The sequence below is a fragment of the Sphaeramia orbicularis genome, chromosome 3 (assembly GCF_902148855.1).
Source record: "Sphaeramia orbicularis chromosome 3, fSphaOr1.1, whole genome shotgun sequence".
NCBI classification, from domain to species: Eukaryota; Metazoa; Chordata; class Actinopteri; order Kurtiformes; family Apogonidae; genus Sphaeramia; species Sphaeramia orbicularis.
This window is the reverse complement of record NC_043959.1, coordinates 37,827,926-37,841,302: the sequence shown is the minus strand read 5'-3', so window position 1 is coordinate 37,841,302 and position 13,377 is coordinate 37,827,926. Positions and strand designations below refer to the sequence as shown.

At 37.2% G+C, this 13,377-nt stretch overlaps 1 protein-coding gene across 3 annotated transcripts in view; it reads right to left on the bottom strand.

Annotated features, from left to right (window-relative positions):
* slc6a2 (solute carrier family 6 member 2) overlaps nucleotides 1-12,547 on the bottom strand; it is a 36,003-nt gene extending 23,456 nt beyond the window's left edge. Inside the window, exons 1-4 of one of the 3 annotated variants that reach the window (XM_030129730.1) lie at nucleotides 12,416-12,547; nucleotides 11,552-12,020; nucleotides 10,167-10,298; nucleotides 9,117-9,354 (exon numbers count right to left, since the gene is read on the bottom strand). In XM_030129730.1, the coding sequence (XP_029985590.1) occupies nucleotides 9,117-9,354; nucleotides 10,167-10,298; nucleotides 11,552-11,849 (668 nt within the window). In that variant the 5' untranslated portion in view covers nucleotides 11,850-12,020; nucleotides 12,416-12,547. Of the gene's footprint in view, nucleotides 1-9,116; nucleotides 9,355-10,166; nucleotides 10,299-11,551; nucleotides 12,021-12,373; nucleotides 12,395-12,415 lie in introns of those variants that run through there. The other 2 variants (XM_030129744.1, XM_030129737.1) reach the window with 2 other exon arrangements.
* Between the last annotated feature and the right edge of the window lie 830 nt (nucleotides 12,548-13,377).

Here is a 13,377-nt window from a genome sequence, read left to right as displayed (position 1 = left end):
CCTTTAAAATAGTCAAATACACAAAATACACGGGCATCATTTGAGACTCAGGCTGAATACTGTTTTCCCACTGAGGCACTGGAAGTAAAGGAATTAGGGAAAATTATTCTGGTCTAAATAAATTAATTTCTTAATGGAAAAATCTGTAACTAATGTAAAAAACTACAACATACTTTGTATATGTTGTTTCTTCAGCCTGGCACAGTGAGTGTGTGTAATATACCCAAGTCATGCTTTTTTTGCTGCCATCAGGCTTGTGTATGAACAAAATACACAATGTAACTGTAACAGCCTTAAAATTGTTTGTGACCCTGCTTCTTTCAGCGTAGACACAGTCGGTCCAGCTCTAACCTGCTGGCTCCAGTCTTCATGCTAAGCTAATTTTCTCCACATCTAAATCCACCAGCTGCTTTCTTTGAGATATATCTCTTTTCATGGTCCTCCAGTTTTCTGCAATATTCTGCAAATATTACTGGAAAACTTATACCCCAACAAATGGAAACTGACAATAGTGGCTGCTACAGTTTCATTTCCAGGCCAACTCAGCAGCTCCTGGTTCAATTTCACATTGGAATCAGATTAAAATCATTTTTGTTATTACTGGGTGCTCTCCAAGACCTGACTGTCTCGGCGCTGGTTTGTGTTGGATGGGCGTGGTTTTACACTGCGTTTACATGTGCATGTGCTGACATTTGTGATGTCTTAAACAAGTGGAACAGCGCAGGAAATAACACATAAAGTTTGTGAGAACGACAAACACTGGAGACATGCCCAGAAACAATTTACTCTGACTGTGTTTGTACAAATATTACTCAAGAGAATGAATTGGTTAAGAAATTAAACTGATTAATTAAAAACTACAGTTGAAAAGATACATGTTTAGCCACTTCACAGAGTTGTTAGAATATCTGATTTTCCTGAGATTTTTCATCCTCAATAAGAAAAAAAAAGCCATTACTGCCTTTCTCCAAACCACCATCCACTGTTTATCAACTGATGCAGATCACTTGCACTCCATATAAAGGGATTTCCTTGCCTTTATCTTGACAAGTCTGCACCGCCACAGCCAAGCATGACGAGTTTGCAAATTGTTTAAAACAGGAGAACTACGCGCTACATTCTCAAGCCCCCAGTTTGGCATCTACTGAAAACGAGACTAATTTATGAAAACAAATGATGTATTGTCTCACTAAAAGCATCAGCACCAGGAATAGATTGTACAACAAAACATTTAACCCATAAAGACCCAAACATCCACCGTCGACCAAAAACATCTACTGATAAACTGTTGATCCACTAATCCTATTAATACATGTAAATAATTGGTGTAAAATGCAGTTTGTCATCATTTCATGGTCATCAGATATGACCCATTTGGAGTGAACGTGGAAACACTGTCATCTTCTATAACATTGATTCACCAGTAAAACCCATGGAGTTTGATAAATGAGTGGATGGACATGCTTGGTTTATGTTCAGTTAATGATAAATTTTACTGAAAAAGTTAGTTTTTCTTCATTTTTTTCTGTTTTGATATATTACCCTTTAACTTTACTGTAAGCTTTTATGAACATCTACATGATCAGTCAATTAAACATAGGAAAATAGGTGATTTTCACTGGAAAAAATACTAAATTAGGGGATAATGTTATAATAAATGGTGATAAAACACTTAGGAAAAGTTGAAGAGACTTAAAGTTGTTTTTTTTTTTAATGATGTTTGATTATGTATCTGATATACAAAAATGGATGTTGACAAGTATTCAAGTCACTATTGCTTATATTGTCTGTCAATTATTATTTTGTTATTTACTTTCACTGCTATTTCAAAATTCAGAGGTGGTCTGGCAGGGGGGGGGGGCTCACCCACACAGTACTGCCAACTCATGTCAGAAAAGATATGTAATGTGTTAAAACTTTAATAAAGACATGTGTTTAAAAAAAAAAAAGAAAAGAAAAAGAAATATTCATTTGGGAAGTGCCACAAAAGTCACACTGGGTCCTTATGGGTTAAAAACATTTTTATTCTACTGATTTTGTCCTAAGACTTTATTTAAGAAGGATTCAATTTCATTGGAATGTGATGTTCTGGGTTGAGAAGCAACGGAACTGGATTAGCATCTGAGATCCAGGTTGGTTACACAACAGCCAAACACTGAAAAAAAAAAAGGGGGAAAAAAACCCTCAAATGTACAAACTAAAGTCTCTTCAGACAAAGAATTTCAAAGGAAAGAAGAATCTGTGAAACTCATCTTCAGCTTTTACTTATCTTCAGCTGATAATAAATTCAAAGGCATTAGGTCTTCAGGGAGACAGATATCTGCGTGAAGACACCAGATTATTTGGGGGAGAGAAATTTAGTGTCTGCTCTGGCCTGGACGCTTTGTATTAGTCTTGTGTTGTAATGCCCTAAGGCCTCCTTGTTCATCTGATAGCATTGATAGTGCACTGCCAGTAAATGTGCACCATAACATCAATCCAAGTCCCTTTGGTCCTGTTACTCTAAACACATTTACTCTTATCTTCACTCAGCAAGCTGGTTATGCTGCTATCCTGACACTCAGCGCTGCCATTAGAGGGTCTTTGTGTACTTTAGGATGGTACATTATTGCATACAGATTGGTCTTCATGTTGGTTATAGAACATGAAATAAGGCATGCAAAGAATAAATAAATAAAAGTCATTACAGTGCTTTCGAGTATCGCAACCTGACTCGATGTTTTATTTAACCTGTTTCATTTAATTAATTACAAATGATTCCAGCCATGTTATTTTAAGGTGGTGCTTTCAACAAATATGTTAAATTGCGTGTGAAAAGTCTAAGCAATCAAGTCAAGCGTCTCTGTAATTAGATCTGGTTTAAATGATGGTTATTTATCAAGTCTGGTTAGCACTGACATGAAATCAGCTGTGGTTGCTTTAGGCTTGACCTAAAAGGATGGATATGGATGTGCTAATGAAACAAGTTGGTGACTTTGGCTTGAGGTTTAGTTCATTTAATTAGCTCTGTGGGTTTGGAAGAGTCATAAGGAAACATTTCAGATTAAGTAAGAAAATAAGTTTTGAGATGTGTTGGTTTTTTTTTAATGGAAAAGAAATAACTATTAGTTTGACTGTTTGACTGATTAAGTCTGTCATCAGGCGTAGCTTTTGTCCACAACTGTAATACTTTCCACTATAAGATCCACATATAGTTCACACAGTCTGCTTTCTTTGTTCTATTTCCAGCATAAAGGCCATAAAATCCATTTAACATATGGAACTCACATACAGCTTATACTTCTTCCTGCAGAAAAGCTGACATCTGATCTGATCTGAGGACAGCCAAAGCCAAAGTTAAACTGTCCAGTGAGTCTGTCTGCTCCACCATTAAATGCCAGTTTGTGTAAGGATCCTCTGTTAGGTATAATGAACCTGATGCTGCAATTTCTAACATGGAGGAAGTTTCTTTGAACTCCCGGGGAAGCACAACTTATCAAATTATTTACAGTCAAATAACCAGATCCCTGTTTCTGAGCCAGGTTTTGGCTGTCCTAACACAGCCCCTTTCATTCCACACCATCCTAACAAGTCCTGTCACATGATTTAGTACAATATTACTCGTATATCAACCGCATTGGATCAGGGATGTTTATGGAATATCATATTAACATTACATCTCATTTTAAGTTGTTTTTTTTTTTTTTAAATTTTCAGTATTTATCTACACTCATAAGTAGTGACACTTTTTATCACAAACTATTTGAGATCAGCCCTCAAACAAAAAATATCGGGAATTATACTTATTATATATTTTGTGATCAACTATATCAGTGTTTCTCAAATTGTGAGGAGGAGGAGGGGGAGGGGGATGAAGACTTACCAGGGGGGTCATGGGATCACTCCTGGGTGTGTTTTTTTTCTTCAGGTTAGAACATGTAGCAGGTGGAACTAATGTTTTAGTGTTGGAGCACCCTGGACTCATTTTAGGGACGTACAACAAACAAATCTACTGCCATGGGGATCTGTCATTAGACTAGATAAAGAGTTTAGGTTTGGAGAGAGAGACAAGGATTAGACTGGAAAAGAAAAATGTGCAATGTTTTTGTTTTTGCACAGTTTGTACAGTTTGCACTTTAATGTTCTGAGATGTGCAATAGAAACAGGCTCATTGCAGCCACTGATATTGTTAAAATGTTCATCTTTGTTACCAAAATGTACTTGTTCTAAAACAAGTAACTTTATTGTCATAGTTGTAAGATAATTGCGCATTTCCTATTTTTATTGGAAAAATATTGTCTCAGGGAACAGTCATGTTGAGTTTATTTGTACTGTTCAAGCAAAAATCTACAGAAAAAAAAAATATATTCAGGGAAAAGCAAAAAGTATTGTTAAAATATTAATGTTTCTTTCAATAAAAGTTATTATTGCACCACTGTTACAATATTGTTGGGGTTGAGGGGGGCCTGGAGACTTTCTGTCCTCCAAAGGGGGGGCAGAAAAAGATTGAGAACCACTGAACTATATTGACATTCAAATATCCTGGTGCTTATGAAGTTGGAAAAAATGTGTTTTCAGATATATCCCTCTTTTTATTCCTATTTATACCCATCAATAATCCCCTTTGACCAGGTTCAGTGATTACATACTGAGTCCCAGTTACACTTTATCTAGCAAGAATAAATCACATTGTCACAATCATTTCACGAGAAGATGTAAAAACAGTTTATTCCAGCAAAAATATATGTATCTGATCATTATATAAAATATGACGCTGAATGTGGGTGCCTTAAAAAAGGCGGCACTGGTGCATATTTGTTATTTCTAATCTTATTATGTAAAATTTTGGGATGTATGTAATTTCCTTCTGTAAAACCAAAGATTCACTCATGAAAACATAACAATGACTTAATTTATATCGTTACATCTTGCTTGGTTGAACTCCAACAATTAGCAAAGCATAATAAGCTGAAGTGTGCAGTGACACAGATTTAAAATAAATAAATAAATAGAAACGTATTCTATAGTTACACCATGCATAACAGTAGGTGTCAGAGGGTCTGTGCATATAGTGTAAGAGGTGAAGCATGAGAGGAGTGTTGACTCAGTTGGCTTCAGTTTTTCATGCTGTGCTTTGGCTCCTGTCCTCAACCCAGTTGAAAGCTGAAGAATTTATAGCCCCCAACAAAGCCTAACCTCTTGCATGATCTCTACCCTTCTGTCAATCTACGTTTTTCTATAAGTGTCAGTTCACCTGGAATAAACAGTGTCCCTTCAGATTATACTGTAGGTCCATATCTGTGAACTCCGCTGTATTACCGTTCTGACAGTCAGTAGTAATTCACAGGCCGGCGCTTTCATGTACAAACTGACCTCATGTTAAAATAAAAACCTTTATATCAAGTTTTGATGGAGTGTAAAGGTGGAGAAATGTCCAGGGATGTCGATTTAACCACACTGTATGAAATATTGCATTCAAGCAGAATAGGAGCAGGGCAATTTTAACAAGCCTGATATTGGCCTGGGATAAACAGTCAATGTATTCTGTGCGTCACGCTTAGCATGTGTCCCTTGTATTGTCCAAGTCGCTTCGCACACTTCCTCTGGGCTGCACAGTCAGACTTAACAGGAGCTGAGGAAGAACTGGCTGTGTTTGAAGTATAAACAGATGGAGCTTTTCATGCACTTCAAAGAGTGCATTTGAACTTTATGTATACACCTTTTATAGTGCAAACATTTAGGGCTGGATAATTTTAGAGTTCTCCACTTACGGTCCAGTGTCTAGTGCGCCTTTCTTCTCACGGGGATAGTGATTCCATTGAGAAATACTAATGGTACCAACACCATTTGGAAACATTCCTAAAACAATAGAGCGTTAGTTACACATGAAATCGTTTTGTTGGGTGGGCGCTATTCATTGTAATCAGTTAGCGGAAGTGTATCAGTGAAGCAAAGGAGCAAGTGATCACCACTGACACAGGAATAAAGAGTGAATAAAACACTAACCTGGACTCTAATGAGTGTGTTCACAGAAGCTTTTTAAATTAACCCGTACAGACCCAATGCTGCTTTTGTGTTTCTCTCTGTCTAACCTTTCTTAAGTGATTTATCACCATTTATTATACTATTATCCTCTGTATTTTGCATTTTTTATTGTAAATCATGTATTTTATTATGTTTAACATCCTATAGTTTACTTAGATATTCATGAAAACTCAGAGTAAATTCAATGTTATATCAAAAACAAAGAAAACAGAAGAAAAGGTGACTTTTTCATCAAATATATCAATAACTGAATGCTAAAAACAACTATCTTCGTCCACTGTCACTGATCAAACTCCAATCCATGGGTTTTGCTGGTAAATCAATGTTGTAGAACAGTGGTTCTCAAACTTTTTACAGTGGAGTACCCCCTAAAATGTACTATTTTTGCCAAGTACCCCCAACTCTCGCTTCAGCATTTTTGATTGAAAAAAATTAGGCAAAATTTTTTCCTTTGCCAAAAGTGTCTGTTTATATTATCAAAACTTTAAAAAACAAACAACCTATATTTAACTGCAATATATTTAAAAAAAAAAATTAAAGTAAATTTTGTGTCCAAAATATAAACTGAAAAGTACCCCCTTTCATTGATAAGAAAAATAAATAAATTGGTCATTAATTAATAAATGAACCTTTCATCAACAAAAAATAATGACTTAGCTACTCAAATAAACTCATTTTGAAACACACAAAATAGAAATGTTCTTAAAATGTTACCAAAGCTTACACACGATGATTGACAATAAAATTATTATATGAATGTATTTATTGTCTTTTATATTTCAGCATTAATTTTCATTATTTATTTTGTATTCAGTATATGATGACTTATTTAATGTATTTTTCCAAAAAAATGTCAGGTACCCCTGAGCTACTTCCAAGTATCCCTGAGGGTACGTGTACTCCACTTTGGGAACCCCTGTTGTAGAAGATGACCGTGTTTCCACGTTCACTACAGAGATTCTGAACGTCCAAATGGGTCATATCCGATGACCATGAAAAGATGACAAACTATTTTACACCAATTATTTACATGGATTGATAGGATTAGTGGATCAACAAGTATTAAATATTTTATATTAATAGATGCTGTTGGTCACCAGTGGTTGTTTGGGTCTTCATGGGTTAATAACGGCTTGTCACCACTTTTAGACCATAGTTTTATGTGATGTCAGTATTAATTTGCATACATTTGCATAGGAGATGAAATGAGTTAACATATTTGTCTCATTCCGATGCGTATTTGTCTAAGAAGGATCCGTTTACAGTTTTGGATGAGTTCCCTTCATGGATAAAAACACTAGTGAACTCCACGAATATGCAAATGCAAAGTAGGCTACATAACCAAGTGAAGTTACAGTTATAGAGGGTTTCTCCAATGCTTCACCAAGGAGGTCATGTGATTACTGCTCTGCACCTGTCTGTCTGTCTGTCTGTCTGTCTGTCTGTCTGTCTGTCTGTCAGCAGGATTACACTCAAACTACTGCACTGATTTTCATCACAAATGTTGGAAGGACAACTCATTCGGTCAATGTTTCATTTGTTTTGGACTAACATGATGACAGAACAAATTTAAAAGGGAAAAAATGAGCACAAACCAGCACCACCTGATAAATCAACTGCTTTCACCATTTTACTACTATTATGGCATAATCTACTGTGCACATGTATACGTACTACTATGGCTATTTTGTTAATAATGAGCTAATTACCTTTGAATTTTAAACATAAGATGAGAGGTTTAACCCATAAAGACCCAGTGCTACTTTTCTGTCAGTTTGCCAATGAGATTTTCTCAATATATAACCTTTCCAATGTGATTTATCATCATTTATTATAATATTATCCTCTGTATTTTGCATTTTATCAGTATAAAACAGGTATTTTTCTGTATTTAATTTACTGATCAAGAAAACATTCATAGAAACTCAGATTACAGTTGAGGATTATTATATCAAAAACAGAGAAAATTTAAGAAAAAGTGACTTCTTTCATAAAATATATAATTAACTGAACATAAACCCAGTGTCTCCATCCACTGTCCTTGATCCAACTCCATGGGTTTTACTGATGAATCAATGTTGTAGAAAATGATGGTGTTTCCACGGTAACTACGGAGCCACTGAACGTCCATATGGGTCATATCTGACGACCATGAAAAGATGACAAACTGTATTTTACACCAATTATTTACATGTATTGATAGAATTAGTGGATCAACAGGTATTAAACAGTTTACATCAGTAGATGGTTTTGGTCACCTTTGGTTGTTTGGGTCTTTATGGATTAATAAAGTTCTTGTCATCTGTCATCAAGAGTAAAAACTAACCAGTGGCACCAACTCCAAAGGAAGGAAACGATCAATAAATTGGGATTTGCTGGTGCTTTAATGGATAAGTCTGCACCCTCTCCAGTTTTTCTTGATCTTTAAAGGGGTCATATTTTGCTAAACCCCCTTTTATTAGTCTTTGGTACATTTACTTGTGTATTTGGACCCTAATAGTCTAGAAAGTTTGAATTTGAACCCTCCAGGTGCTGCAAAGTTATCTTTATATTAATTTTTGGCAAAAATCGAGTGGATTTCTCCAACCCATTTTATTTCCTGCTTAATTTTTTACGTCTATAACTAGTTATGTCACAACATTCGCACATATAAGGTCAAGACTTCAGATGAACATTTCTCAGAGTACGCCATAATCGTTTGTTAGCAGCAGCGGTTGTAGTCCATACTGAAAATATGTCAAAATTTCAAGCGGATTACCTAAAATGTTCAGTTGTTGGTTGTATTAAGGAACACAAGTGGCTGAATGGAACAGAAAGCACAGTCAACAACCTGAAGTGGCTCATTTGCATTTAAAGGGCCAGCGCTCAAAATGACCTTTCTGGTGTCATTACTCAGAAATAGGGTTGAAGATGGACCTGTGGAGTTGAATTAATGAAGAATTCAGACCCAAGCATAGCATTTACAGTTTATGTAGACCACAGGGTAATGTTTTAAAATGCACAATTCCATTAAAAAAGCAAAATATCACTTCTTTAACTGTTTCTTGGGATGTGAGATGTCATAAATAAAAAACTGTTCAGAAAGTACTCACTCATAGTACTCCGCTGCTGGGGTGATTTTGTACTTGGCATAGGACGTTCCATTCCCCAGGATAGATCCATTGATGGCTTTTGGGTCGGTGCAGTTCTGACTGTTCCAGATGTTATCACAATTGAGCCATGGTAACTCACTGGTCATGGAGGAGAACAGGTAATGGAGTGACCAGGCAATGATGACGTTGTAGTAGAAGCCTACATACAAGGCTATGATGATCACAGTGTAGCCGACACCTGAGACACACAGGATAATTAAAGATTAATGACAGTCTGCATTATCATACCTACAAAGTTATGTACATCAGTTGGTTTTCTATGTATTTTTCTCCCTTATTTTGGCTCCTATCTCTCCTGTCAGACCATATTTTGAGTCTGCAGTCCCATACTGTTGGGGGGTTAAATACTGAGATGACTTGCTTTGTGTCATTTGGACTGTGTTATCATCTCATGAAGACAGGAACACCCATAAACCCATCACCAAAGGGGAAAAAAAACAAACTCCCCTCGGCGCTGAGGCCAATGAAAGCAGTAGCTTCTGCTGATTCAATATTTCAGACAAAAGCATTTGTATGATAACATTTCAAAAACACACTGCATATTGCAGAGTTCACAGATTAAATAACAAACAGAACAGCTTTTTACGTTTTTACAGGTTTAGTTTGATAGTTGTTTGGATCATGTGAATGTGACATTTGCAAAAAAAAACAACAAAAAAAAACAGGCATAGCTGGGGTGAAAGTGTCCAAGAAGAAGCAGAGCAATGAAAGAAAAAGTCAGAGTTGAAACAGAGAGAAGCAACGTGACGGATTAGTTACGACCTATGAGGGTTAAAGGACAAGAACAACGGGATGAAATGAAAGGGCAAGACAGAAGTAAAGATAGGTAAAGAAGATTACAACTGAGCAGTAACTAGAACATGATGAGAGGTTAAAGAAAGACAGGAGGAAAAAGACATGTGTATACCTGTGTATTTACATTCACAGTGTGTGTGTGTGTGTGTGTGTGTGTGTGTGTGTGTGTGTGTGTGTGTGTGGGTTGCAGTTCACCTTTAAAGACAGGGCATATTTTCCAAACTGTAGCTGCCCCTTCCCTGTTGTATTGGCCCAAGGCTAGTTCCATGTAGAACAATGGCATCCCCGCAATGACAAGGAACAGAATGTAGGGGATCAAAAAGGCACCTGCACAGACACAGAGGTCATACATTTGTTAGAATTAGGGGGAGTTCAAGGGTCAGCGCCAAAACACACAAGTAAAATTTAAAGACTGAGATATTACATGATATATGGGTACTAAAAAATAAATATACCGTAAAGAAATAAAAGTTTAAAAAAAGAAAAAAAAAGTGTGGTGATGTGAAGGACTTGACTTGGCTCACATTTATTCTTATGCTGTTCCACTGCATCACATCAACCAACAAGCAACCGACCTGTCATAATTGTTCTTGACACTGTCCATCACATTATCCATTGTAATGAATACATTTTGCTGAGGGCCAATTTGATTGACACGTCGGTGGTGCAGAGTTGACCCTTTGGGGCATTCAGCACAACATGTTGATTTTCTACCATGTGAATGGACGTGCAGGAGAACAGAGGACAGGGCACACCTTCTAGCGAGCACTCTGTTGTTATGAGTGTTGGTAAAACAACACTGAGACTAAAACATCCTTTGTTGATTCAACCGAACACACACTGAACTTTTTTTTTGTCATTATAGCGTCGCTTCAGGGTTCAGTAGTTTTGTAAACAGTCCAGGTGGTCATTAACCTGTGTGTTCTGATTTTATCTTGAATCTGGGAACAAAATCTTCCAATATATTAACAGCAGTTGCTTCAAACTATATCAAATCAGGCCAGTTTTAATCACAAACAGGTTCAAAATGCTAAAACTTTAGGATGTGTTGGACTGTTTTACTCTCAAACATCTGTATGAAGACATATTCACAGCATTATGATGCAGATACACATGCTGATTTATTCATAACAGTATATTTAATCACATCTGCACTTTCCATGAGCCATCTACCAGTGTTACATCATTCACTTTTGTTGTGTATGTTTGACTCAGTACACTTTTCCCTTGATCAAATGAGGCATTTCCGTCGTGATGTGAGTTAAATGCAATTCCCCATTAAAACACCTGGGACTATTTAGAGGCAAGTGAAAAGAGATTAAAGGAGCAACGGCAAAAAGCAATTATGTAGTCTGAGTTAACTTTTTTTTTTTTTTTTTTTTTTTTTTTTTTTTAGCATTTTTCTCATAGTAAAACAAGCTGCCAAACCTTACATCATCATTCTATTTTTCATGCCCTTGTTATCACAGGAATTGATCACTCAAGGACATGGCGACGTGCCAAGATATGTTTGTCAACTCTGGCAAAGTCCCAGATTTTAATCGTCTGGAGATAAATCAGGTATAACTTGGTTCACTCACCTCCTCCATTTTTGTAGCACAGGTAAGGAAATCTCCAAACATTGGCCAGGTCCACCGCAAAGCCAATGACCGAAAGGAGAAAGTCTATTTTCTTGCCCCAAGTTTCTCGGTCGTCCTCGGATGTGGCTCCGGGAGGACCAGGGTGATGGCCGGGCGTCGGAATGATGGATGAACTGGTGTACTGAACCCCATTCTGGTCCTTGACTAGTATCAGTTCTACCTCCTTTTTCTCCACATTGCACTGCTTCAGCGGGGCCACCGATGAGAGCTTGTGTTCTGGCAGGACCTGGATATTCATCTTCTCTGCGGTGCGTCTGAAGCCCACGCTGGCCCGGTGCTCTCACGGCCCCCTGCGGGTTCTGACTGAGGTGATGGTCTGAGTCGGATAAGGACGGCAATCTCGCTCAGAAAAACTGGACAGACGAGTGTTCTCCTCAGAAAATGCAGTTGACACCTCCGTGAACATGGGCTGGAAAGAAGGGAAGAGAAACAGAGGGTTTGGAGAGGACTGGAGTTGTGCGTAAAGTTTGCAGTTACGCACAGCGACTAATACTAGGTCCCATTAATCCTCCTATAGCGCACACACGTAATGACTGTGTGATACTAACACGAGTACAACACCAAGATAATAGATAATGTCAGTAGTCTGATGCACAGCAATAGCAGGTGACGAGTGAAAAGGTACTTGAGAGCGAATTCCTGTGCGTCGCTGCACGCGCTAAACGCATTGTGCGCCACTGAACCAACTCAGGTAAACAATTATCCTAAAACTTTCTCACAGAGATAGTAAGTTAAATACATTATTATTATTTCAATATATACCACTTGAACTAAACCAATTTGAAGCCTGCTGTTCCTCCGTACTTGCTGAATCTACGGACACCTCTCCATGACCCGATGCTGCTGTTGTCCAGATGCATCTGAGGGAAGACTGCCCATTCTGAAGGAACTATAAGACTCGCCTTCTCCAGCAGAGACGATATAAAATGCGTGCTTTTAAATCGGTTTCCTCTCTCTCTTCCACGTGATATTTTATAATTGAACACTTTCGCTCCGGCTCGATGTCGACTTGGCATGATCGCTTTTTTTGTCCAAGCTCAAGTTCCCATAAACTTGTGAATCTTCCTTCTGACTTCACAGCAGGACAATAGCCCCCATCAGAAGGGGAGCATATTGTTATTAAGATTCATTTCCAAACAGTGGAAAATGACATTATGACTCTAGATTTTTATATATGAAAGATTCAGCACAAAAAAATCTTAATGTAGACTTTATCAGAGGTTTATTTAATGGGGATGTTTGTAGGTTCAGAGCAGGATAAAAACACAACATGTGCTTGGATTCAACAGTTTACAGTACATAGAAGATCTCTTTACCTTCAGTTTCATATTAGTACTAGAATTTCACATGAAACAAAACTTTTTAATGTTTTAATTTGGACTTTATCTGTTTCTTCTCTGTACTAAACAGATTGAATTACAGTTTTCTAAGAAGCCGTAAAAGCATTGTGTTCCATGTGTAATTCAATTCCACAGCAGCTTTTGCCAGGGGCAATGATTTCTATTAGATATGGTTGATCAGTTCATCCCATTAAAGTCAATGAATGTCCTCTTTGCTCTCCAGTGCTTGTTTTATAAAACCCTAATAGGGCTGGTTTTGGGCGTTTTGTTTGTGAAGATTGAATAACTGCAGTGATGGTAAAGCAAATGACCAGGTAACAAGAAAGGATAATGTGTTATTACTGTTGTTTTTTGCCCAATTAGTAATAGTCTCTGCACTTTGTTTTGTATTGTTAAGTACATTTAAGTTTACTTTCTTCAGGTTTT